The 27,617-nt window shown below is 42.6% G+C and overlaps 1 protein-coding gene across 9 annotated transcripts; it reads right to left on the bottom strand.

Annotated features, from left to right (window-relative positions):
- Positions 1-2,476: 2,476 nt before the first annotated feature.
- On the bottom strand, positions 2,477-27,617 carry HNRNPH1 (heterogeneous nuclear ribonucleoprotein H1). 9 transcript variants are annotated; one of them, XM_077824026.1, is made up of 16 exons: positions 27,461-27,617; positions 26,488-26,602; positions 22,030-22,104; positions 17,772-17,807; positions 11,891-12,025; positions 10,835-10,990; positions 10,492-10,635; positions 8,108-8,246; positions 6,888-7,066; positions 6,624-6,695; positions 6,411-6,550; positions 6,175-6,310; positions 5,669-5,752; positions 5,482-5,532; positions 4,009-4,095; positions 2,477-3,252 (listed from the first exon to the last, which is right to left on the bottom strand). In XM_077824026.1, the coding sequence occupies exons 2-16, from the start codon at positions 26,534-26,536 to the stop codon at positions 3,134-3,136; spliced, it is 1,602 nt and encodes a 533-aa protein (XP_077680152.1). In that variant the 5' UTR covers positions 26,537-26,602; positions 27,461-27,617; the 3' UTR covers positions 2,477-3,133. The 9 variants fall into 9 exon arrangements, with proteins under 9 accessions (XP_077680152.1, XP_077680154.1, XP_077680155.1 ...); XM_077824028.1 differs by having other exon boundaries at positions 6,411-6,544; XM_077824029.1 differs by having other exon boundaries at positions 6,411-6,523.

The following is a 27,617-nucleotide window of genomic DNA, read 5'->3' as shown; positions in this document are numbered from 1 at the left end:
ATCATTAAGTATGTTTAAGCGTGTGAAAAGTGGCAAAAACATGGCTGAAGTTCCAGACTTGGGATTCAATTGACCGAGTTCGGAAAATAGCAGAACAGAGAGAACTAATGTAATGGAGAAAGTAAAGGTATCTGGCAAAAACCCCATGATATGCAGCAGGATGACAGCAGCAAAAGAGGAAGTGGATGTTGTGTGCAAGGGCTGAAACCCCTTGGCAAGGCTGACAAGAGTTAAGGGTGGAGAACAGTAAGGCTGGAGAAAGTCAGCCATATTAGTGAAAGGGCAGGAGGCCGATAACTGAGAACAGACAAATTAATGCTGACAGATTAGAAATCTGGGAAAGGCCAGCTGACAGATTGCTAGAGGGGCTCATGGATGATGCTGAAAGACCAGAGCTTGTTCAAGGTAAGCTGAATGAACGACTCTTGGAGAGTTGGGAGGGCGGAAGCCAGTGCTGCAAGTTGAACAAAGAGGCGGGAAAACGTGCAGTGTGTGTTAAGTCAAGTCGGGCTGCGTGGGAGATGGAGGGAGCCAGGAGTTGAAAGCATAAAGGAAGGCTGAGGTGGGTGGGTGGATGGTAGCTGATAGCAGCAGGGTGCAGGACAAGAGTGCTGTTCAAAGGGGAGTTGGAAGCAGCAGGAAAGGAGCCCAGCACTCCTGCTATAGTCTCATCCAGACTGGGTAGTAGGAGGATAGAGGCCTCTTTAAAGTTAGGTCTGCACTGTTAGAGGTGAGATTCCTGTAAATATACTCATGCTAGCTCCCAAACAAGGAGCGCTAAAAAGCGTAGCTGTGGTGGGACCGGCTACCCACCTATACCAACTACAAACCCACCTGAACCATGTAGGCACTTGCCATGGTCAGGCAGTGCCACCAAAGCTACACTATTTTTAGCACACTAGCTTCATCAAGCTCACAGTAGGTCTACCACCGCCACCCCCCAGCTCCTTGTATAGCTATTCTTTAAGAGGATAGAGGCAAGGTCAGATCCAGTTCTTTTGAGCCAGTAACTGGTGAGATGAAGAGCTCACAAGTGGTTGAGTTTTGTTTTTTAGAGCAGTTATTCCAGAGCCAGCAATGAAGACAGGGAAGGAATGGTTGGATGGGTGGAAGGTGGTTCAGATGTGGATCTGGAACCTGGTTGTGCTGGAAAGAGAACGGGGAAGACAGGATTAAAGAGTAACAGGTAGAGGTATCAGAGTAACAGCCGTGTTAGTCTGTATTCGTAAAAAGAAAAGGAGTACTTATGGCACCTTAGCGACTAACCAATTTATTTGAGCATAAACTTTTGTGAGCCACAGCTCACTTCATCGGATGCACACAGAGGTGGAGGTGGGGAGTTAGCAAAGTGACAGCAGCCAGGAAGGGGAAAGAGCCAGTGGAGGGCGCAAGAGGGAAAAACTGATAGTATCATGCACAACAGAGGTATGATAAGGGTGTGTGGTAAATGGGTAAGATTACAAAACCAAGCCATCCCAAATAAGGTCTGAAAATATGCTCTTGAATCTGAACTGGTTGCTATTCAAAGAAGAGCCCTCCAATTACATTCCCTGTTGGTGGTAAGGGAGAATGGCCAGGTCTGATAGAGCAGACCCGATCCTGATGCTGTGTTGCTGTTTCCTTTCATGTACATGTTCAGACTGTTTACAGGTCACGCAAGTTTGAGGCTAGTAAGAGAACAAGCTACTGGGGAGGTGATGATAACTCACTACTTAAAGGAGAGGAGGGCCTTAGCCAATGAGTTTCCTGCAAGATAGGCCACAGTTCAATTGGAAGTTTACATTTCCTTGGAACACAACAGTAAGGTTTTAAATCAGCACACCAAGTTTCAAGCAGCTGGAGTACTTTCCATACTTAGCAAGTGGTTTTTGCTCAACCAAGATTCTGCACTTCAAAAGGTCTGCAGCAGTACAGAAGAGACATCAGTTTCTAGACTACCTTCTCAGGCAACAGTGGACATTTCAAGATGGGATGTAGTTATGCCATAGAACAAGGAGCTCATTCAAGTATCAGCTCTACTGTTTGTCTGAGGTCCCCAATAATTATTCATACATTAAGCACCTTCTCTAGTTCTGAGGGTAAAGTTACGTGCTGTAGCATAAGGCCATGTAGACACAAGCTTGACACTCACTAACACACTCAGGCAGCACCAGCTAGATAAAGAAGTAGTAATAGAGTCACTTGCCAGAAACAAGAGAGTCTTTTCTAGGAGTGCAGTACAAATGGACCACTTTTCAGGTTTGGCATACTACACTGCAATTTTAGATTTCATCACCTTTGACAGCTCATGCAGCACTCCTAACATTAGAACTAGTACAAACAGGATAGTAAGTACAATATTTATGCTACTGGGTGGATGTTAGGACATTAACATTCTTGCACATACAGATGCAAATAATTTTATTACAACCCCCCACTCACTGTCATCCCCCCCTTGTAGTTACAAAGAACGCTGAACGGGATGGAATATTGAGAGTAGTTTTTAAAAGGAAGATTTATTTAACAAGTTTCACTTAGCGCAATACACCTAAAAAGGAAATCACCATACAATGAAAGATTAAATCAAGGCCTCAGAATTTTATACGAACACCAAGACCAAAATCCTAAAGTAGCTGTATCACGTCTCAACATGTTTCCCCATTAACTTAATAAAAAAAAAAAAAGCTTAAACGTGCCTTACAGGATATTAAAAGAAATAAACTAGAACTAACATGCCAAATGTTCACTTTGAATCGCAGACACAGCTCCTATATTTCAGTTTACAAAATAGCATGTTTTTCAACATGCATTCAAAAACAGTGTTGGATGTAATGTGGTATAAGAGCAACATTTAACATAATTGAAACAGCTTTAACCTAAATACGCTTACTGCTTAAATACGCTCCTACAACAAAACTAACTTGAGAAAAAGCTGAAAATTGTTTAACAGTTATAGTCCTTACTCAACTTGGTTATTACATCCTAAGTGAATGTTTTTCTTCCGTGTGTTCAAAAATACTGAACCTGAAGTTTTAAAATAATCCTGATTTCACTTACAGTAAAGCATAAATCACAAGCTTGTATTGCAAAACTGTTAAACTTAGTTTTTTGTTTTGTTTTGTTTTTTTAAAAAAAAAGGTTGACCAAAAGTCAGTTACATTCCCCAGCCAGCACTCATATTGGACATGTTGGACATCCCGCCCATTCCATTCACTCCCATGGATGCACGGTTCCCACTGCTGTAGTAGCTACTGTTCATTGCGCTTTGATTACCTGGAAAAAACATCATCAAGCAGATAAGTGAAGTGTTCCAGCTTATTGCCAGTACAGGTTTTTTTTGTGTTTTTTTTTGGGGGGTGGGGGGAGGAAGAGGAGAGATTCAACTCCACCCCTTTTATCCTTAAGTGTCCACTTGAGACTCAAATCCACCCACCATCTTGCACATACTCCGATGCTACTAAAAAGACAAACCTTCCAGATATTTAAAATGTAAGTTGGTGCTGTCTTTACAACAAAGCCCTGCAAGAGTTTTCCAGGTCTTTCAATGAAATAAGACTAAGTCCAGACACTACAGTTCTAGTACATACTGCTTTTATTTTGGGAAACAGCAAGACTGGTTTCCTTTTCTCACACTGCTATAGCTAGTAACTGCAATGAAGTTACTCCCAATTTATACCTGCGAGAGAGCAGAAGACAAGCCATAAGCTTGTTAGTTGTTGTAAAGTGTGGATTTACTTTGGCTTCTGTAGTGTATCTACATAAGCAGAAAAATCCAATTTCCCAGCTTCTTCATATCTCAGAAGATTTCATCTTGGAAAGCAAATTTCCCCTAATACTAGTATTGAGACTCATACTTCAAAAATTAGTGCCAACAATGAAGTACTATTTTAAGGTGGTGCTGTCTATTAATCCTACCTCCTTTGTCCTTACAGCTAGACAGCACATTGTGTGTAAGGATCTCTTTGTAGGAGTGTATCCGACACCCACCTAAGGCTTTAAAAAATTATTTTTTTAAAAAATACATCTTACCATATCCGCTCATACTGCTTTGAGTGCCATAGCCAGCTCCATAACCCCCACTCAGCTGCTGATTAGCACCATAAGTGGATTGGTTTCCTTTCAAGTTAAGGAAAAGAACGTTAACACCTTGACTGCCAAAAATCTGTCCAAACAGATCTATATACTACCTAATCATGAAATTCCTAACAGATATTAGCTTTCATGGTGCCACATATCTGGTCTATTTAGATACCACTGTGCTTAACTATTTTTTCTGGTTTCTCACTAGTGGAAGTGGCGAAGAGCAAGGTATTTGTGCTCATGTGCTTCTGATTCTTATGGTACTTAATTTGTTTTTTCAGCCTAACTTAAAAATAGAAAGGTTGTATCGCGCTCTAACCTATTTCACCAGAAGAGCATCAGTTCACTCACTGCAATAAATCATGTCTGAAGATTTAAGGCATTTAAATATTCCTCTCAGCTACAAGTGACAAGAAACTTTAAATGGGGTGCTAGATTTTACATCCCCAACCACAAATAGCCACTATTCAGAAATGCAATGGAGAAATTTACTTCTGACTTTTACTGCATGGTAAAAATCCATAACGGGATTTTAAAAAATTGTTATGCAAGCCAACTGAGACACCTCGGATGTCCTCCAAAACAGCACATGTGCTTTCAGAGGCATGGAGGAAGTCAATACCAGAACACCTGGAATGTCAATCTTCCAGATAGTATGAGGCTTGTTCCTAATCTGAATTTGTATGCACCACATGGGAAAGTTTCTATACTTGTACGAGAACCTGGTAAACTGAGACAGCAACAATTAAAACTAATCTTCTTGTAAAATAAGCTAAGTTCTCAATTAACTATTTAAGCTATCTTTGACGAGCACAATCTGATACAGCACAGTACCTCTGAAAAACTTTACAGTTGAAATTATGACATTTGCTTTTAAAAAAACAGACTTAAAGCATTACAGTGTTCAATCTCATTCCACAATCAAAGTACTATACAAGCATCATCTCCACACACACACCCCACCACTTTAAGCTCTTATCCTAAGAGACAGTAAAGTAAATTTCAAGAGGACTATCTACTTTTGCACATCACAAAGTTTCTATGGCCATCTAAGGGGAAACTGTTTCTGAATAGCAGTAACAGGTTTTAGTTTAACTTACAATGGACATTTCATATTTTAATTTGGTAATTTTAGGTTTGTTATAATGTTTTAGTGTTGATTTTTCAAGTTTTAGAGTGGAGCTTTGTTGCTCCCTCTTTCCAAAGAGACTTCACTCATGAGATAAAGTGTCAGTTTAAAGTTTGATACACCCTCTATCAACACCTGGTCTGGAAAAAACAGGACAAGGATAACTTGCATCTCCCATGTCATTTTTGTAACACCACACTCTTAGAAAGCATTCATCACCACACTCTTCACATTCAGCACAATTTACTTAACCTAATTAATTGTTTGAATGTATTCCCAAAAGGTTTATATACCTGGCAATGTGCTAGTGTTCCAATCTTGAACTACCCCTTCCGATTCCTTGACTGTGTGATTAAGACAGAATGTTGAATTTCAGTTTTTATGCCAGGCATAGAATAAGCAGGAGCTGTATAAAATTAGCCAGCTTTGTTAAATACGAAGTGTTCGAATAAAAATTTAGCTAAGACTATTCACACATACCCATTGCTCCCATCATTTGGCTGCCATATGCACCACCACTTCCTCCTGCTGTAGAATTCAAGAAGAGTTCTACATATCTGTGTTCTGAAAGGAAAAGCATGTTTAACAGAGTATTGAAACATGTACTGGACATTAGGCCTACACATGATACAAACAGTGCCTCATTTCAATTTAAGATAGTCTAACGCCAAACTTGCCTTAGACAACGGGGCTAACTAATTTCTACAGAATCCATATCCAATCTGCCTCGCTGTGAGGTCACTCCGATAGAGGATGTGAATGATTCAAATATGTTACATGTTATAGTTATGACTTAATCCATCTGTATACCAACTGACAGTCTTGTCTCAGGTAAGAACTATTCTCCCATGTTAGAAAACAGATCAGATAATTTTTAATACAAACTCTCAGCATGTATGTTTTAACTTCTGTTCAGAGCATATTTTGGTCATTGATTTTAAGATGAGGGAGGCCCATAGTTTTAAGAAAAAGATGGGCAAACTTACGCATATTTGCTTTGTCTTTAGACATGGCGGCCACAGCATCCTCATGAGTAGCAAACTCAACATCTGCCTCTCCAGTCACTCTACCATCTGGTCCAATTTCAATGTGGACTCTTACAGGGTTCAGAGGTGAGAAGAACTAGGTAAAAAAAGATATGCACATAAGACTGTCTTAATGTGGCAAAATATTGTTGCAAATTCAGGAGAAAGTACTTGTTGCACAAAGTATTTGAACTCACATTATAAATATCGTTCTCTGTAGCTCTGTAAGGTAATCCTCTCATGTGTACGCAGTGACCAGTTGTGCTTTGGAAAGTAGAACTTGCATCTCCATATCTATGGTCAGACATGCCTGTGGAGAGAAGAGTCCATTCTAGATCTTTCAGATGTATTGAAAGTTAGCTTTTATACATATTAAAAGTTGTTTACCACCCCCATTAAAGAAGTCTCACCTCGTCCAAATCTATCGGAACCAAAGCCATAGCCATCACTATATCCATTGTAGTCATCATAGCCTCCATAACCTTAAAACAGATAAAATACATATTAAAATGTGTTCCCTAAACCATGGAAACTAATATGTAAAATACTATGGAATTATTAGCTTCAGTTTGATTTTTCCATGAGTTTTTATCCATGCACTAATAGGTATGAAGCAGTATAACATGCAACGTAAATTATGGTTTTAAAATAACGGAAAGTCGTAGTATACATACCTCCACCATAAGCTCCACGCCTCATTCTTTCAAAACCACTTCCTCTACCAAGACTGTTATAGCCCCTTCCAACACCAGGCCTGTCATAAGGACCTGGCCTCTGCATGGCCAGTAATTTGCGGGGAGGATCATAATGAGTGCGCACTTCTGCTCGACTACTCTTGAAGATTTCAATGTACCTAGGATGTTTTCCGCATAAGAAAGACAGTCAGTCTTTAATTCCCCACATAGGAATATTAAATCAGTATAAATCAAACTAAAACAAGACATTCTAGTCATAGCCTTGAAACTGGCATACTATTTTAAGCCAGATTTCTTTATATTATACAGGCAATGACAAATTCTAGTCAAATACTATTTTACTTCCAAAATAGTGTATTTTCAAGAAATTACAATTAATGAAGGGTTTATAGGCTCCTCATACTTCACAGTATCCCAACCTTAATGCTGGGGGAGCAAATTAAGTCCCCCCCAGTTTAAATTTAATCACATCTGTCAAGAAAAAAATAGGAGGGAGACAAGTCCACTCAACTCAGCACTTTCATATTTTGCTCATGTGGCAATATATATTAAGAGGATTAAAAGCCTAGTCTCCACCAAGATTTTAACCCATCAGAAGTCCACACACACACAAAAAAAGCTTTGCATGTGCTAGTCAACCCACCCTATGCTTCAGTAGTTCAGCATAGGAAAAAGTGCATGCTTCAATGAAAAATAGTCACAAGTAAAATAGAATAAAAAACCCTTTGTGACAATTTCTTGAAAGCTATGCTTATTACATTGAAGATTAAATACAATAAGAAAATTTGTTACATTTCAACTTATAAAAACAAGTTTAGAAATTATCACATTTTCTTATGGTAATAAGGTACTATGTGTGTCTTTACAGCTAGAGACATTATTGGTGCTACTTGAGAAGTTTAAAGCCATAATCTCTCAACTTCTGTCAATTTTTAAGCTATCAATTTTACAGTTTAAATACCAAATATTAGAGTAAATTCAATTAACTTAATTTTCCAATTTTGTTTTGTAGTCTGAATAAGTTTTACTAAGTATGTGCTATGTACACATGAAACAGTACTTTTATTTTACGTTAGAGACCAAAATACTAGACTAAGATTTAATGGTTTATGGATCAGTCCTTTAAGAAGAGAGAATATGGATTTAATTAGCATTTACCATAAGAAAAGTGACGTATCCAACCAACCATCCATCCCCACCTGTGCCCTATTCTCTCCTTGTGTTTCTTTAGAGCCTTTTCAGCTATTTCCTGTGAAGCAAACTGCACGAAGGCCTCCCCCGTACTCCTCCCCTGGAAGTCCACCGGCAATGTTATCCCATTTGGCACGATTTCCAACCCTTCAACCCAAGGACAAATAACCCCAGTAGGGGGCAATATTAACATCACAAGCCCAGTCATGAATTTTTCTTATAGCTTTAAATACACCAGAAAGTTAATACTTGTAAGTGAATGGTATGCTAGTTCTAGATTAGCATTCTAGCAGAAAGCATGTCAACATGAAATTTCATGATTACATACCATTCAGTTTACATTCTTAACCCATCCTGCTGTGCAGAAAAAAACCTTTACTTTGTAGCAGTAAAAATCAATTTTCATCTATTTAGTGCAGGGTGTGTTAAGAAGATGACAAGTTAAATAGAGCCTCTTAAGAATACTTTACAGAATTTTTCAGTCTGATGAAATTCACACAACTTAAAAATCACAAAAAAAAACAGTAAAAATAGCTTTACACAGCATCTTAGTAAGTATTTACTAAAAGTAACATTAATGTAAAACAATGATACTCTTATGTAAACATTTTAAATCTTGCTAAATTCAGTATTAATATTTGTAGAGTACTGCTTCACGAAGAGAAATTCATGAATTATTTCAGAAGCGTTAATTGCTAAACTGAAAGCAGCACTTTGCATATTAGGTACATGTATACAAATTCTATCACTGCTGCTCATAAGTTGTTAGCCACATGAACAGTGATATCAGTGCATTTATTTGCTTTAAAAAAGGGTAGTGTTCAATACATCACTTTGCCAAAATACACAAAACAAATTTAGTTGCATTCTAATCAGAATAGTCATCGATTTTCAGTCTACATTAAAAACAAAAGTCCTTGCTAATTTTATAACAATGTTTCAAAGCTTTCGATTTAATTTTGTTATACATCCTAATATTCAGGTTTATAACTTAAGCATAAGTCACATTTAGAAATTAATACTTTCTGCTTTAAAACAGACATGTTTAGGCCCACTCAAGATTTGACTGTATGCATTTGTAGATATTCCAATTCCCAAAACAGGAAGTCAACATTAGATACAAATTGGCAAGAGTTTGACATCAAGTTCGAGTCAAGTCATTTTAATCTTTACAATTCAGTCTGAAACCCTAAACAAACTTCATAAAATACTCATTTAATGTGAATGAAATGAAATTGAACTTTTGTACCACAACTACTCTGTACTTAAAGACCAAATTACCGTACAATATTTGACCCTACAAGTCATGTAGAACAGTACTTGAGTTCAGGTTTCAGAGTAACAGCCATGTTAGTCTGTATTCGCAAAGAGAAAAGGAGTACTTGTGGCACCTTAGAGACTAACCAATTTATTTGAGCATGAGCTTTCGTGAGCTACAGCTCACCTCATCGGATGCATACTGTGGAAACTGCATAAGACATTATATACACAGAGACCATGAAACAATACCTCCTCCCACCCCACTCTCCTGCTGGTAATGGCCCATACACATTTTAAAGAGAGTGGTCACTTTGGATGGGCTATTACCAGCAGGAGAGTGAGTTTGTGTGTGTTTTTTTTTTGTTTTTTTTTTTGGGGGGGGGGGGGGGAAGAGGAGAGAGACCTGGATTTGTGTTGGAAATGGCCCAACTTGATGATCACTTTAGATAAGCTATTACCAGCAGGAGAGTGGGGTGGAGGAGGTATTGTTTCATGGTCTCTGTGTATATAATGTCTTCTGCAGTTTCCACAGTATGCATCCGATGAAGTGAGCTGTAGCTCACGAAAGCTCATGCTCAAATAAATTGGTTAGTCTCTAAGGTGCCAAAGTACTCCTTTTCTTTTTACTTGAGTCCAGAAATTTTAAACCTAAATTAGTCTTTCCACCTTTAAAAATTCCACCCATTTTACTGAGTCTAGCAATACAAAGGCTCAACCATTTTTATGTGCTCAACTGAGCAGCATGTGTGGAATGGCTAAAATGGTAAGTAAGAATTATCCTTCAATTTTTAAGTATCCACTTTAATTTTCAATTCAAAGGACCAAAAAAAACCAAACAAAAAAAAAACCCACAAACCTTGATTTTTCTATGACAAGTAAAACAAACTTGTGTAAGTCTGAATTACCTAGATAACGCAAAATTTAACTTAGGTCGATTAAGATATTTAAAAGCTTTTAGCCCAAATAAGAGATTAAATTTAGGATTTATTTGCACACATCAGAGATCAACATAATCTAACACACTAACTGTGGCACAGTTTGGCCTGTTGAAAGCATTAATGGGCAAGAGCTCAGTGCCACTCTGATTCGCACTGACCCATAATGCTACAGCTAATACTTATACCCCACATACCTGAAAAGAACTGTACAATTTCTTCTTTGCTACAGCCAAATGGGAGTCCTCTAAGACGTACAAAACCATCATTAGCAGTATCAGGGCTGTTAGGACCAGTATGCTTCAGAACCCAATCCATTTCAACGTTGTTTGACTTGAAAACTGTAAGAGGCACTTAGAATTAATGAATTTTGGAATGCTGCATAAACCATTTTAAGTCATTTGCCATTTGAGAAGCTAGTCAACTGGTATAATCTAAAAATTCACTTAAATCAACTTACATGCATTTAAACACCATGAGTTACAAAAAAGTGAAGTCAGTACAAACATTTAATCAATTACTAGGCCAATTAAGTCAAACCTTCAACATATCTGTGTCCCATTGTTTCTCTGTCTTTCTTCAGTGCCAATTTCACATCATCTTCCGTTTCAAGTTCAACAAAAGCTTCTCCGCTTGGTCTGCCTTCTCTTGTATAGATGAAACGGATACCTGAAGCTCCATTTTGAATTTTGCATTCTAGGAGAGAAACCCAGAACAGTTTTGTTCCAACACTCAGTTGTTCTACAGCAGTGATTCGTGGTTTTTTTTTTTTTCTTCCCCTGAAAGTATACCAGTTTAATCCTAAATACATATCATCTACCATAATACAAGATGCTGGTTTTCCTTAACCGAATTTAATATTCTTAGTATTCTTTTAAATTCACCATTGAGACTGAAAGCCATCAAGAGATGGAATGGAAATCTTCCCTACCAGCATACCTTGAACAGAAGGCAGTCGCCACCCAAGATAAATTTTGAGTTGTGAAAGAATCCAGACTACATCCCTCTTACAGACCTCCAAAGACCACCATACTGTTAGGGTTTGTTTTTTTTATTTTTCCTTTTAATTGGAAATACTCAGTCTTATTTAAGATGGGATAATCATTCTTGCCATCTGAAAAATCAATCTGAAGTCTAGTAAACCAAGAGTTAACTAGTTGCAATATGGGACTTTAAAATCTGCTCAGTTAAGCATAAGTAAGGACACTCTTTCAAGCAAACACCAAACCACATTGTAAACCATCTCTTATAATAGGTATCAAAGTGCAAAAGGGCTAGCTATTTGTTCAGTTTAAGCATCCAATATATACATTACAGCAAGCAATTAAATATAAGCACTTCAAAAAAAATCTACTTACTTTTAGTAGGGAGGGTCCTCTATACCGATTTCCTGCACTGCACTGCTCTTATCTTACAAAAGAGCTGCCCGGGGATGGTGCCTTACTCCTTATCACCTCCTCTGTGATCTCTAAAGCTTTTTCCCCGGCTTTCCTCGCTTGCAGATGGACGCATGGAACCCGCCCCTCCCCCACGCGGCCAGCCCCACGCCGGATGGCTGTTCATTGCGAGCGGAGGGGCCGCCTCAGCCTCACTTACCGGAGAAGAATCGCTGGACCTCCTCGGCGGAGCAGGACCAAGGCAGCCCGCGCACCTTCACTACGAAGCCCTCGCCGCCCTCCGTGTTCAGCATCATGCTGGAAGCAAGACTCGGCTCCGATTCGCCTTCCGTCGCTGCGAGGAGACAACACGTTGAGGCGGCGATTAAGGCCTCCGCCCGCCCGAACGCGGGTCACTCCGCCTTTCCCACCACTGCTCCCCTTCACCAGACCACCCCCTGTCCCGGGCCTACACCCCCACCTCCCCCCGCGTGGCCCGGGGCAGCGCCTAACTCCCCACCACCCCCGCGGGCGCCGACCCTCCCCGCACGCACACATGGTGGCGCTCCGCCTTGGCGTTAAGGGTCCGAGCCTGATCCTGTCCGGAGATCGCCTAGTCCCGGTCAGGCAGCAGCAAGCGGGTGAGGTTGTGCCGAGGGCGCGTTAGGAAATGGCGGCGCGTGCTCCCGCTTCCGTTGGGCCGGGCTCTGCCGCCGCACAAAGAACACAGGTCCCAGCCACCGCCCCGGGCAGCCGACAGGCCGGAGACCCCTGCGCTGCACAGCGCCTGCTTTCCCGCTCACTGCCGGGAGGATGGGGGGGGTTGAGGGTGGCTAGACGACAGCGACCAAACGGAGACCTGGGGTCAGCACGCGCTGCTCACCACCAGTTTGTAAACTGCGCGGCGCCGTGACTTGGGCTGAGGCCCGGGGCGCATGCGCATAAACAGACCGTGCTGCGCATCTGCAGTATGTGCATGGCTCCCCCCTTTGCGAACCAACTACGCATGCTCTCTAGCATCAACAGGCGCCGTCGGCGCATCTACGCGCGCCCCCGGTCGGCACGTATGCGCGCCCCCGTTTCCTCCCTGGTGTTCGCCTTTCTGTGGTAAAGAAAACCAGGGGCCTCAACCCCGTGCAGCTAGTGTTCCCAGCCTGCGAGCACGCGCAGTTTTCAGCACAGCTACACTTGAATAACCCCAACCGCTTCTCTTATGGTGCACGCGGCCTCGCGGTGCCCGGAGACACGGTCCCTGCGCTGGGCGCGGGCTCGGACACCGCAACCAACGCCCTATCCGCCCACTGCCCCTAAAGGCTTAGGGAACCAGCCAGCACCATTCGGCCGTTCCCTGACCCTCCCCTGTCTAACACAAGCGGCAGGCCGAGCTGAGCGTGTCTGAGCCCCGCTAGGCGGGGAGAGAGGGGCACTCATCTGTGGGCTCTAGCGCTTCCCAGCTCCAACGACTGCTGACTTTCCCACCCCGCGGGAAAGAGCCTGCTCGCTTCACGAACTGAAATCTCGCTTGTGCAGAAGAGGAGAGTAATCAAGAGACATGGATCAAAGCCACCAGAGCACAGAGAGCAAGTTACTCTGCCCAGCTCTAGATTTCACCCCGAGTTTCCCCACAAGAGTCAACCCCACTTACACCAGACAAGCACATGTATTTAAGATGGCGTCTACACTAGCCTTGTTTTTGTTTGGGGGGGAGGGGGAGAGGAATGACAAAATCCATTATTGCTACCACCAGTTTACCTTTACCAGTGGTAACTGAAGGCTGGGGGGAGGGAGGGAGGCAGGCAGGCAGGCAGATAACACAGCTGGGGCAGTCTAGGCATAGGGCACCAAGTTTTAGATAATGGTGGCAGGAGACAGGTCTGTGGATTGGTTGGCGAGTGGGAAAATTGAAGCTTCTGGCTCAGACCCCATGATTCCCCTTCCCTAGACTGTGGAGCCTGCTGCAGTGTCTCCCCCTGCCAAGGGCCAGTGCCTCAGCCCCTCCAATCCATCACTTACAAGAGTGTCTGAAGGTGGTATCCACAGAGGGGCATATCAGTGAAATAAGGTGACCTAACCTCCCTGCCCCACCATGAGGGGGGCACAGGGTTTAGACTAGTTTCATTCAGGGCCTGGAGGGGGAGATTCACCCTGCTTGCAAGGTGGCAAGAATCCCACAGGGAGGCTGAAGGATCTTCCCCTCCCACCTTAGCAGAAGGGGTCTGGGTCCCTCCCCACAAGGGGAGGAAGGGTAATAGAGGGAGCAGGACAGGCCATGAAGCTAATGCTTCAGAGCACCAAATGCTGCCAAAAGCAGCATGTCACTTTGCAGCCAGCTGCCAGGCTCCAGCCCAGACAGGGTTGCTGACTGGTAGGGTCAATCACTGAGACCCTGCTACTGCCTTGATGTAACTAGGGCCTCCAAGCCAAGGCTTTGCATCAAATTGCACGTCCTAGTTCATGGTTCAGCACCCAGGCACGCCTGCCCTTCAACACACTAGCACAACTGAAAAGACAACACCCCCACTCGTTCCAGGACAAGACTTTGTTCCTAGTCATGAGTATTTAACCCTAGCATCACTAGGAATAAAGCTCTGCCCTTGAGCTCACTATCACTGTAATTAACAAGCGCTCACTCTCACTCACACACACAGTCTTCTCCTTCAATGGTGGCATCAGTGAGGCTGGTTAGTTTCCCCAGCACAGTGCTGCAACATTTAGTTTACAGACACCACAAGAAAGGTGGCAAACCCCAGGCAGCATTCACATTCAGTGTGTCTATTACCTTTAAGAGAGAAGCAGGGGAAATAATTGAGTGGCATCCATTAGCACTAAATTTCTACTATCAGAAAGTAATGGCATTGTCAGGAAATTGCCATGACTGGAACAAGCATTTACAGCTTCACAGAGAAAAGATTCTTTTCAGCCTCTGACTACTCAGTGATTCCTTCTACAATAAGAAAAACATTTGTACTATGGGATTTAAATAAGATTCACACAATGTGAGTCCTCACTTGCTGTATTCCTCTGTTACTGACCTAAAACAGATAGAGATAGTGTAAGTGGCAACCTGGCTCCTCGGCCCTTCTGTATTTAGCTCTGGTGATCTTGCAGATAATGCTTGATCTCAACTACAAATTCTCCCAAATTCCAACCCATCTCATTCTCAGTTGCTCTGTTCCACATACACAGCAATTGTGTGTTCTCTTCCCCTCCACCCCCAACTCTTAAGAATGCAGCATTGGCAGCATCTAAAGCCCCACCTCCATTTTTAAGACATGATTTCTAAAATGGTGGCAACACAGTTCTTGGCTGCAAATGTAGCTAAGGTCTGGGTTCAGCACCATTCCAGCTCCACCTACTGACAGTGTAAATAAAGCAGCCTAAATTTACGGTCTTGTGAACAGAGAAGTGCTACAAATATTTTATTCCTTTTGCATGTAAGGGAACAGTTACAATAGTCCCTACAAAGTCAGTGACAAATGCCTTCCATGGCTTTTAATCCCTGCTCCATATATTAACACATACTGCCTTCCAAGCGGTTCCTAACACCCTTATGAAACTGAGCATTTCCCAGCAGTTGTAAAAATCTCACTATTCAAAGCAAGTGCTGCATATGCCATCTAATTGCTTCAAAGAAGTTGTTTTAGTGGCACTTGTGTAGTGGCAAACATTGTAGACAGTAACATACTATTCGGAGGATACAAATTAAGCAGAGATTCTGATTAGAAACATTTCATATACCTATCAGTAAACAGATTTGTAAGACTTAAAGTTGCAGACAAGAGGACAATTAAAATGGAGGACTTTGATTTCCAGATTTGTGAACTTTAAGTGCAGTTTTAACAACCTCAGGCATTTTAGAACCAATTCCTGTTTGGTCTGCTTATTTATTCACAGACGTTTCAGATAATGTTTAAAACTTGAGAAAATCCACCGAATTTTGCCAAACAAGAATAAAGGAGACTGACTATCCCTGGTTAAATAGGTTTGCAGCCAACAGTATCCCATGAGTTCTATCTTATTAGATGCTAGCTGTCATTTAAAAGCCTCTAAAACCAGGAAAAGAAAGTAACTGTTGTCTTTTCCCAAAGCAGAAGGTTCAGGGTGCAATGAAAAGTTATCCATTCAAAGGGAACTGCAGTTTCAAGGCTGCAGAGCACACCCATCCACCCAGTGAATGTTTTTAGAGAGGGGGATCTGGGTTTGTTGCATACTTATTACAAAGATTCCATAAATGCTGAAATAATGACAATGTTACAGAAACAATGGTCAATTCTTGCAGTTCTCACACAATGCCACTGAAATAAATCACGTTAAACAGATAGCATCCAGAACACACTTCCTAAGTAAGGGGGAAAACAAACCCAGATTCTTAGTCTCCTCAAACAAAAATGTGAAAAAGTTACAGAGTGCTCAAATGCTGCTCTTAGGAACTCCCCCCTCCCTCTCCTGGTACAGTGTCTCAGAAGAGTGGAGGAAATCTATTTCAAATGTTGTACAACAAGCCCACAAGATCGGTTTACATTTTTCAGACTTCTGCCTACTTAAGTAGGGTTAGAGCACAATTAAAGCATGTCTCAGCTAAGCTTTGTGAAGCAGAACATCCTTTACTGTTTGAGAGATTGGTGTACAACAGGTAACTCAAAAGTTGCCTTGTCTTGGTGGCTAATAAGTTTGATAGAGTTCAGTGATTAAACAGTGTCCGGGCATGGGTAAATGGGGCAGTTGCCTGGAATAACTATTGTGCTTTAAAATTTACACTAGCTCAGTGGTTTTCAACCTGTGGTCTGCAACACCCCTCCTCCCCCCAATTCGAAAGGCATCTGCACCTCCATTTTAAATTTTTTAGGGGGTCTACATATGAAAAAAGGTTGAAAACCACTGCTCTAGCTTATCTGTCAATAGCTTCCTCACAAGACAGACACTCATCTTCATGTGGTGGGAATAGCAATAAATCACATGTCTAATCTATTCTCTCCTCTTCTGATCCCATTGACCAATTTAGAGTCTGCTGAATTTAGCTGTGAACTGTAAAAGCCTTTTCTTGCAAGGAAGCTTTTGCAAACAAACTAACAAGTGTGAAAGGCCCAGTGAACCTGTGCTGTGTAAACTCAACCTAATGAGTAATGAATGCTGATAAAAAGCGAGACTAGTATACATCATACTTGCAACTCTGCTATTAAGAGGGGCAATATGCTGCTTCCTGAAGACTAACAAAAAAATTGCAGCAAGCATTTTTGCCCACTTATGCAGTACTATGTAACACCATAAGGGCATGTCCACACATGTATTTATTTGGGAATACCTACTATGCTTAAGAGTTACTTTCAAGTGTAGACAATCTCAGGTAGTACAGTTATGGGATACATTTCTAACAGTTGTCCATCTGATGACCTGTGCTCTCAAACATGCTATTCTAGTTTTTTTTAAAAAGCTTTTTCCAAGAAGTTTATAAAATTTCTGCTACTCCTAACATTGGATTATAAAAAGTGTTTTTTGTTGTAGGCATGTGTTTGCTTCCAATCAGAGTCTGGAAACATCAATGAAACAGAGTGAGTTATTTATTAAGATGTGGCTATGCACTAGTCTGAATCAGACAGTTGAGTGGCTTTATCTACCTCTGAACTACACCTGAGGTACAATTACTTATCAATATCATGCAATAAATAACCATTTCTAGATGCTTCTAAACCAGAAAAACTTGAATTGGTTGCCATTTCTTGTAAAACAGGAAATATAAAATAGTCATGCTCATCTCATACAGTCTGACCTACATACTTCCTTTCACTCAGGGCTATTTAAGTTATTACACTTCAGGCAACCATGTAGTAATTTTAGGTATTTTGACTATACAAGATCAGATAGAAACTGAACTCTCTTTTAATTTGTTTTGGGTTCAGCACATAGATTAAGTGTTAGTAAATATAAAAAGGCTGTGAAATGGGTGTGAACAGAGAGTTTCAATATTTAAGAAACACCAGGATATTTTCAACACTTTAGTATTATGCTTTGTCTCCCCTACCCCTGACATTAAATTAATGGCTAGAGGCAGATCAGGTTTTATTTCATTAAAATTAAACACTAAAATAGATGTGGCCACATACCTTTCTCAATCTTCCCCGGGAAGGGGTATCCCCACCCTGAAATTAAGTAGATGGAAATGATGAAATTTTAATTTGCTTTTGGGGGAAAAACAGGTTGTCATATCATTGCTCTGATACCATTACTTCATCTGCACAGTGTATCTAAAATGTCTAAGTCCATCACCACTAATGTGACTCATTTCTTGCGGCCCTGCATGTGGCATTGAGCCTATGCAGTCTTCCCAGGGATTTTTGCTATCCAATATTTTCTGCAGAAACCAACCATTTGCTTAAAGAATATTCTTAGTTCTTGTCTGAAGACACTCCATCCTCAAGAGTTAGAGTAGGAAAATATGTTGTACATAATGACTAAAAAAGTGCTTGTTTGCAGCATTTATGGGGTCCAGTAGTTAATTTTAATACTGAAGTGACTCCTTGACACTAACATTGCAGGATTACAGTGAAATGGGGATACAATTGTTAGTCTAAAACTAATTGGAAGCCTGTGCCAATTTCAACAAAATTCCACACAACTTGAACTACTCTTGATGGAAACATGTGGTTTTGAGCATCTGACACCAGGTGGTAGGGTTTTAATTAATTTGAAAGACTAAGCAAACAGCATTCTGAAAGTTAGTATTCATAATGTTACATGAATCTTAACCTCTAGAGGAGAGGGGGAGGGACAGCTCAGTGGTTTGAGCAGTGGCCTGCTAAATCCAGGGTTGCAAGTTCAATCCTTGAGTGGGCCATTTAGGGGCAACTGGGGACTGATCCTGCTTTGAGCAGGGGGTTGGACTAGATGACCTCCTGAGGTCCCTTCCAACCCTTATATTATGATTCTATAAATCTAGGACACTATCCTATTATACTGTACTTTACACTCCAACTGAGAGAAACCCAAATATGTACATTTATCAAACTAGATTTAGAAAATAAAACTAAGCAAGCATAAGGACAGAACACCACTGCACACTTACAGACAGCAGCTAGTCTCCAGTTCTTTCACACAGACTAATTATTTCTAATCAAAACTCTCCTTTCTGAACTGCTATTCTGATGTCAGCAAATTCTATATTGTTGCCAACATTCACCACTGTTGCTAAGGGCCCAGGACTGTCATAGAAAGCTTACAGTTGTGGGTTTGAGTCATTTGGTAGGTGTAGTACGCAACAAAATAAAAAACCCTATAGTTATACATCTCTAAATCCATTCTGGTGAAGAAACTTGCACTTAGTGGGTTCTCAAACCATTCACTCAGTTGGGGAGGGAGGGGGAACCAAGTGGGAAAAAAAATATAAAAAAATCACTGCATGTAAACTAGTCAGGGTCAGTCAGTCTGAAATCACTTAAACCAGGCTAGACTGCTTGAGAAATGGATTTACATACTAGATATCCCATTCAAAAGAAATCTCATCCAAGTAAAATGGAGGACAATGGAAAAAGTATTTGGGTTTCTAATTTGGATGGTCTTCAAAAACTGATGTTCCTACAGTATTTATGTCTTAGTGCACAAGAATAAAAAGCCTTCAAGAGACAAGCCTGGGAGCTTAAATTCATAACTGTTAGACACTAGAAATCAAGGACTCAAAGGTACTGGATTTATGGCTCATTACAACCATCTATGACCCCCTAACCTTCCTTTGTCCTAGGACTGCAGGTTTGTTAATTGGGCACTTCACCTGGAGTAGGCTCTTACACGTTAACTCCTTATGCTAAACAATCTTGTATTTAGCTATGTGACACTGAGTAGCTGCTCCAGACCTCAAGAGCTCTGTAAGTTCAAAAGCTTGTCTCATTCACCAACAGAAGTTGGTGCAAAAAGAGGTATTACCTCATCCTCACTGTCTCTCTAATATCCTGGGACCAACACAGCAAACAAAAATAAAAAAGGAAGCCTGCTAGCAAAAAGAAAGTACCTAAATGGTGAACAGATGAAGAAATGCAATTTTAAACATCTAATTCATTCGTACTGCAAGTAAAGATAGCTGTTAAACTGTGGCTTGACATTTCAATAATCTGTTTTGACCATTAATTTAAATTTTTTTTGTAAGTTATCAATGCATTACTTAATTGAAGTGAGCATACTTGAGCTATTAAGCTAAGATGTTTAGTGTGAAACATGATCAATGTTGTGAGAGACATACTTCTTTGTTTACTCTTGCAGATATGGTGGAAAAGCAGCAGATGAGACAGAAGAGGAGCAAGGAACTGAGCTGGAGAATTTGGAAAACCTCCACTATAAACATGAAATGTGGCTTCATGAAATGACAATCAAGTTAAGACCCTTTCTCTTGTAAAGGAACATGGTGGGATACTTAAGTGGCTGAAGCAATTTTACTCTAGAAGTCCCAGAGATAGTACTGACATTAATTGAAATTTAAATTTAGCATGGGACTGACCGCAACTAAAAAACAGTTCTGCTGGGAAAAGTTTCCACTTACAGAATGCACTTAGCAACTTCTCTTGCTTTCAGCTATTTTAAGTGTTCAGCCATGTCTACACTACAGCTCCCACCAATACTAATCCCAAATAAGTCAGAGGGTTTTTTGGTAAATATTCCCCAATTTACACCTGGTTTGAAGTCTACACTAAGAATTTCTGTAGATTCAGGGTCTCCCTTTGGCATTTTGGTTTCATTTCCTTAAGTAATGTTTCACTTGAGAAATTAGAGGCCTAAATGGGAGTGAAAGATTATCGGCTCAGAGAATAAGGTCCCCTCATTTCTGGAAGCAAAGATAGCCCTCGGCATGTAAGCTGCAGCAGTTACCTACAGTCAAAAATCTGCCATATTCATCCAAATGAAACTTTCAACTTTAACTTTCAAATGGGCTGTAAGCGAAGTGTCACCTTTAACTATTTCATTCTGCAGCATTAACATCTAGCTAACATGCTTACCCAGTGAGGTGTGGGGCCTTCAGCTAATGGAAAGGCTGCAACTTTTAAAGTTGTAATCAGAATGCTTTAAGATTTTGGTCCTTCCCAGAAGTCCAATTCTCTACTGCTGCTCCCTTCCATAAAGGCTGGCTGATCAGATAGTTGCTTACCACGCAAATTCTAGTTATGATATGGGCAAGAACCTCTGATCACATTTAAACAAACACCACCCAATTATATTTGAACTAGCGTTTAAATATTAATCCTAGTTTCAAGATAAGCATCAAGCCTCTGCAGGATTTATCCCTTACAACAGCTTTCACTATAGATTGATGTGGGAGCTCTGCAAAAAGTGTCCAGATTCCCTAATGATTTCTGGAATCTTTAGTTTTATTTATTTGGCAGCTAAAGTTTTAGAATTGTGTCTAGCTGGAAGGGTGTTACATTTTTCTTTATTGAAGCTTGAAATCCACTGCTAAGGGAGGGGGTGGGGAAGGGGGTGTATTGACATATGCTTAAATCCTTGGCTACTGGCTGAAGTCCTTGTCTTTTTGCAGAAATTGTTGCCATGACATGTATTTGCTGGATGTTTCTGATGGGTTAGCACTCAGAACTCCTTTTCAACTGAAACCAAAAAGTCACTTCAGAGCAAAATAGCAATAGATTCCTACCCCTTAAATCCAGCAAGAACACATTAAGACTGCACTAGTCATAACATCTACACTCCCAAGTGTAACTTAATACAGGGTGGAACTCGTGACCCAAATATTTCAGCAGGAGAAGGGAGTGCATCCTATACTGTGGAATTTGGAGAATGCTTAGTCTGTCTGCTCAGGTTTCGAGTGATGAGGGAAGACAAGTTTCCTTGTATTAGTTTACTGAGGAAGGCTTAGTTTCCAAAAGCAAGTTAGAATTCTGGTTCAGGTTTTCTACTATGGTACTTTGAACCTGTTTCCTGTTAAAGGAGTGTGCATGCGCGCGGGGGGGGGGGGGAGAGAGAGAAACTAGTTATTAACAACCTGTTACAGTCAGTTCCAAAGGTAAAGTATAAGCTCCACAGGTTTAAAATATTGCTAGCCTGTGGGCAACTTGTCTAGTTATCCAAAAAAAAAGCCTTCTAAATGCCAGGATTTTTTAAACCCTTTGAAGGGGTCATTTGCACCAAAGCAAGCTTTACAAGTGCATCTTACTATATACACTAATCCATTTAGCTAGCAAAGGAAGACAAAAGATATCAGCATTTCAAGAAATCTCCCACTTTCTCCTGAAATTAGGACAGAATGTGACAATTGTTCCACAGAAAGAGGTTTCATAGAAGAGACTGAAAATAAGTTTTCCCTAGCGTGATAAGCTCTTAAAATAGAGGATACTATTGTCAGAATGCAGAGTGACCAATACATACCTGCATCCACAGAAGTCATTCCTTGCGACTGAATTAAATTTTCTCTAGCTAGGTCATCAGGCTCAGCATTAACATCTAACAGAGAAAAATGTGACAATTCATGCCTTTTCTTACTATTGTTTCAGTCTAGCTGCAGACTATGACAAATCATACCTGGAAAAGGACCTTCACAACCAGAAAGGCTACCAAGTTTAAATAGAAGTTTATATTTTGCTAAGAGTATGATATGGACATTTCTATTTTGTAGGGTGGATTTTGACAACCTCAAAAAAGGTGCCCGTTTTACAGGTTAAAGAAGACTTTAAAAATGATGAGATTAAGCAAAAGTACTGAAGAGCTACAGTAAGCATTAGAAGTCTTGTTAAAGGAAATGGCTTACAGTCAAGGGTGAGTGTTTGCTCAAGCAGGAAGCAAGCAACCAAGACTTGTCAGTCTAAACTGTTGGGGGTTTTGTTTTTAAATGTAAGGCCATACATTTAAAGTTGCAGTGTCTGTTGGTTTCAAGTGTTGATAATTTGCTTTGGGGACAATGTTTAAAACTCAGTTTGAGTTATGACTTGAGTTTCATTCCATGTTTTAGTTATAGAAAAAGTGTTGGCATTAAAACTGTACATTAGCTGTAAAGGGATGAGAAAAGTCTCATGCCTACAAGCTACTACTGACCTTAAGACTCCCCTTTGCCACAAGGCTACAGAAACCTTGACAATGGTGAGAATTTGTATAGTGAACGCCATACCATGCACCCCCTTCAGTGCAGGAACTGTCTGATTACAGTACTGCTGTACAAAGTCTACCACAACAGGACTGGGTTCTCTAGATGCTACAATAAATAGTTAAACTCTTGGGATTGTCAGCATTTGTTCCCTTGATATTACCTTCTCGCTTCATTTAAGCCAGATACTGGGGAGAAGACCAAAAAAACCCCAAGAAATAGGATCAGTTCGGGTCTCCTCTATACAAGGACTGACTGATTAGCCCACACCACCCTCCATTAGATATTGCTTATCAGATAGCATTATAAACACTTAAGCAGCTGTCTGATGATCGAGGCATTACCTTGTACAGTTTGGGGAAACAGACTAGAAAGGTTAAGGGCATAACAACTCTAGGTGACTTCAATGGGAACATGGATATTAAGCACCATAAAAGTTGGCACTGACTAGGAGGAAAATGCATACTCCTTCCCATCAAGCTAGCTCAATTGAGTTAATTTAAATTTGACTGACACTAGTGTCTTCAGTTTGCTACCTACACCAGATAGCCAGAGCTAATTTAATGACTTCCCCCTCTACTCTTAGTTAAGGGGTAAGTGATTTGCTTAAGGCTACACAGCAAACCAGTAGCAGAAGCCATACAAGATTTATCATTAATACCAGGTCTTCTCCCAGTCCCTTACTTTAAATGGAGATGATGCTGCCTCCCCTATACAGGATTATTAAAATCAGGGTTTGGGGGGAGAGGGATCCTTAGTGGAGATATGACCAAGGAACCTCTTGACCAAGTGACCGACTTGCACCAGAAAGGCTTCATCTACACTGCCAATTGTTTTTTCCCCATCCAGAGAGGTAACAGTGATATGTATCTTGCTGTAAAACCTAGTGGAGACAAGCTCCCTATAGCTTTTACTAAGATAGCTAGGCAAGATCAACGCTATACTTGCTTAATCTGTCTCCACTAGGATCTTACAAAAAGATACTTTAATGTGGTGATAACCATTTACAATAATAACCTTGCACTTTAGGCAAGAATCCTATACCATATCCCATTGTTCTCCCCCCTAGTTTAAGAGCTACTTTATTTTCATATTCTATTCTCCCACCCTAAAGTCAAGCCCATTTCTCATTTTAAATATATATCTCCAGCCTTTCTGTATAGCCACCTAAAAGCCCCAATACTTACTCTATCCAGCATTCTAAATATTGGATTTTCCCCTCTCCCTCAAACACACATCCTGCTTCTCCTCTGGGAGGATCAGGAGGGCATTATTGTTACTCATTTAGGATAGACTTCATGGAAATCCACTCAAGTGCAGTACCAAGTTATAAATGCTGTGATATAAAGCAATCTATCACAAATAGAGAGGGGCATTTCAGGTCAAGGGTGTATGTACAGGTAGAGCTATGTGTGGAAGTTTTCACAGCAACAAGTTTTGTTCTTGTTACAAACTGTTACAAGATTTTTTTTAAACGCTTCAATCCTATAGATTTCTTAACAGGTCAAAGCTTTTTGAATTCCTAATGGTTTAAAGATTAATAAGAATGATCAGACTGTTTGAAATTTTAAAGAAACTTTTTAGGAAACCCAAAGTCTAGACTACTGTACATAACTAAATTCAGTGTATTCAGGAGTTTAATAGTAATATTATATCATTGATGTTTGCTATTCAGGCCTTGTTAATTTTAGCCCCGATTCTGCATCTGACCATTTTCCTTTTCCCCTAACTCACCCATCGATCATAAAAGTCCGTTTAAGCCTCAAACTATGCCTCTTGTAACAGACAAATTAATGCACTGTTTTTGCAAATGCCCCATTGTCATGCCACACAAAAGTTAAGGTCTTCTATGTTGGGGCAGACAGTACTAAGGCTTGGTCTACACAGCACTTTTAACTGCAAGCTCAAGCCTGGGGGGAATGTGACCCCACCCAACATACCTTTCACCAAGAAGAAAAAAGTGCAACATCCCACATAGCTACCTCCACTCATGGGGGGTGGTTTAATTAGGCCAGCTATCTCACCTTGGCATAGAGTGGGTACATAGGAGACCTTACAGCAGGACAATTGCAGTGGTACAGCTCTGCTGTTGTAACCTCCTTAATATAGGCCAGCCGTTCTCAAACTGTGGATCCCAGAGCTGGCTCTAGCCTTGTTGGGGCCTGGGGCCCCAACCCCCGCACCTGGGGCAGAAGCCAAATCCCAAGGGCTTCAGCCTAGAGCAGCAGGGCTCAGGTTACAGGTCCCCCACCTGGGGTGGAAGGCCTTGGGATTTGGCTTAGGGCTAGGGAGGGCTCAGGTTTCAGTCCCCTGGGTCAGGTCATGTTTGTTGTCAGAAGGGGTTGGGGGTGCAATGAAGTTTGAGAACCCCTGGTGTAAACATAGCCTGATTGCCCCTCCCACCCCCCCTCCCAATGTATCTCCTATTTAATGGTAGGAAGTACACAAGGAGTGCTGCTGAAGCACTCACTTTCAGTATTAGTTGCCATCCCACCACTCAAGGGACTCTGAACAATGGTTCCAAACCTCTTCTGTAATTGTACTAGAGTTCCAGTCAACTGCGTTTAGGGGGAAGCTAGAATCTCAGGGCACACTCAGTTGCATAAGAAACCTGCCAGCGTGCTATATGGTTGAACCCAAGATAGGGAACAGCAGAGCACCAAGGCACAAAAGGTGAGTTCATCAGTAAGAACTTCAGATAAAGGAGTGTTGCAGTGGGGGTTACCAATCAGGGGAGAAAAGTTAACTATGGACAAATGGCTGACAACCCAGAAGCTAGAAAGTCATCAAAAACCTAAGATATTTCACAATTGGCATAGTTTAAGCAACTACTACTTTAAGCAACAACATTTATGGCTTCCACAAACTTCTGCAATTAGTTTCTGTGTTACTGAGTCAATAGTTCGCAATATTTATGCTAATGACTAACTGCATACATGAACTAATGACTGGAATTAATATTTCCACCACAATGAACTCTTAAACAGGTAGCCTTCTATACTGACACCAAAGCAAATGCTATTGAATATTTTTAAAGCATACAGAAAGCTTACTGAATAATGGCAGACGTGTGAAACGGCCAGCACTCTTCTAAAAATGCAGGAAATAAACGCAAGGAGGGCTAACAAAGACAGATGAACTCTACGGGCCTCTTTTCCCCCCGCCATTCTCCGCATGGGCGGACACAACCCAGCAGACTGGCGACTCTCGCTTTACTCTTAACTAGGGCTCCCGATTACACCCGAAACTACTCCCAAATGCGTGAATAAGGCTCATCTTGGGAGCCAGGTAGCTCTCAGCAGGCGGGGAGGAGCGTGGGATAGGGCAGGGGGAGTGAAGCGGCTTCCGCACATCCCCGGTGCCAGGCACGGCCTAGGCCACAGCGGAAGCCGCGCTCCATTATCGCGGCGGCGGCCTCTGGGCCGCGCCACGGGCCTAGCGCAGAGACAGGGCCGTGATCGGGGCCCATCCGCCGCAATCGGGGGCGGGGGCGGACTCAGACCGCCGATGGGGGGCCCCTTCACACGGGGGGTACGTTCCCCAGCCGGCTGCCCCACTCTTTTGTGCGCCACGAGGCCGGGAAGGGGGGGGGGGGAAGGAGGAAAAGGCCGCGGCGCCCTGGGCCGCCAACCCGCCACTTCCGGGCTCGCGCGGCCTGCGCGGCCCCCAGGCTGGGCCGATCCCCGCGCGGCCGCGACTCGGAAGGTTCTGGAACCCGCGGCACGCGGCGGGTAGCGGATACTCACCCAGGCCGGGAATCTCCCCCTCGGTCTCCTCGCTGCGGAGAGGGTCCATCTTGTCCACGCGCTCACAGGGGCTCGCGGAGAGAAAAAAAAACTCGGCAGGCGGAGGGCTCGATCACTAGACAACGAAGGCAGAGGGCGTCAGGCTACCCCCCACAACGGCCTCCGCGGCGCTCGCGCTTTTTTTTTTTTTTTTGGGGTTTTTGTTTTTTCCCCTTTCTCTGTAAGGATAGATCAGTTTCTCGCCCAACCCAGCCCCAACGGCTCTTCTACTTCCACAGGCGGGCGGCTTCTGGGCAGGGTTATAAATAGCTGGTTACCGAGTTGCAGGATTGTGACGTCAGACTAAATAACCCCGCCCCTCTCCGGCGCGGCCAATCAGTCGGCGGCCAATGCGGCGGCTCAGTACAGCCGAGAGGCCAAAGGCAGCCCCTGGTGTAAAAGGGCGGCAGCCCCTCCCCCACACACAGACGCCAGGGCAATTCAGCAGCGCCGCGCTGCACCCGTGGAAGGGGCCAGGCTCTGTGGAGAGCCGGGGAAGGGGCAAGAAAAGCAGCTCGGAGGGGGGGAGAGCGGGGGCGGGCCTTTAGCGCCCAGCCGTCGGAGCTAGCAGGCGGGCCTCCTGGCCCCGCTGAGCCCGTCCCTGAGGAGCCGCGCGCAGCGGCGGCCAGTCCTTCAGGCAGCGGGAGGGACAACGCGCCCCCCCCCCCCGCCCGCACAGGACTGTTATGATCCGCAGTCCGCCCCCCCAACATGGCGGGGGCCTGTGTGAAGCGTTTCCACACAGCCCGGGCAATGGCCGTTCTGACAAGATCGCTAACACTGGGCGGGGGGGGGGGGGTCACTCAAGCCGCTCGGCGAATTTTTCCATGGAGAAAATGGAGAGTTTGAAAGAGGCCGCTTCTGCCCCCCCCCCCGAGCGGCCCGCACCGCCGGCAGCCAGACTCACGCGTGACCGAATCCCCGCAAACCTTACAGCGCGGTGCGACAGCGGCGCTCGGTCCCCGGCGTCCCGCAGATGGAGCGGCTACTGCCCACCGAGGCGGGCTATATAACCGGGAGGGCACAGACCCACTATGGCCGCAGTCGGTCCGGGGAAAGTGGCTGCGTCATGTGCTTTCTGGCTCCGCCTT

Source organism: Eretmochelys imbricata, chromosome 8 (genome assembly GCF_965152235.1).
Source record: "Eretmochelys imbricata isolate rEreImb1 chromosome 8, rEreImb1.hap1, whole genome shotgun sequence".
NCBI classification, from domain to species: Eukaryota; Metazoa; Chordata; order Testudines; family Cheloniidae; genus Eretmochelys; species Eretmochelys imbricata.
This window is presented reverse-complemented; position numbering and strand designations above follow the sequence as displayed.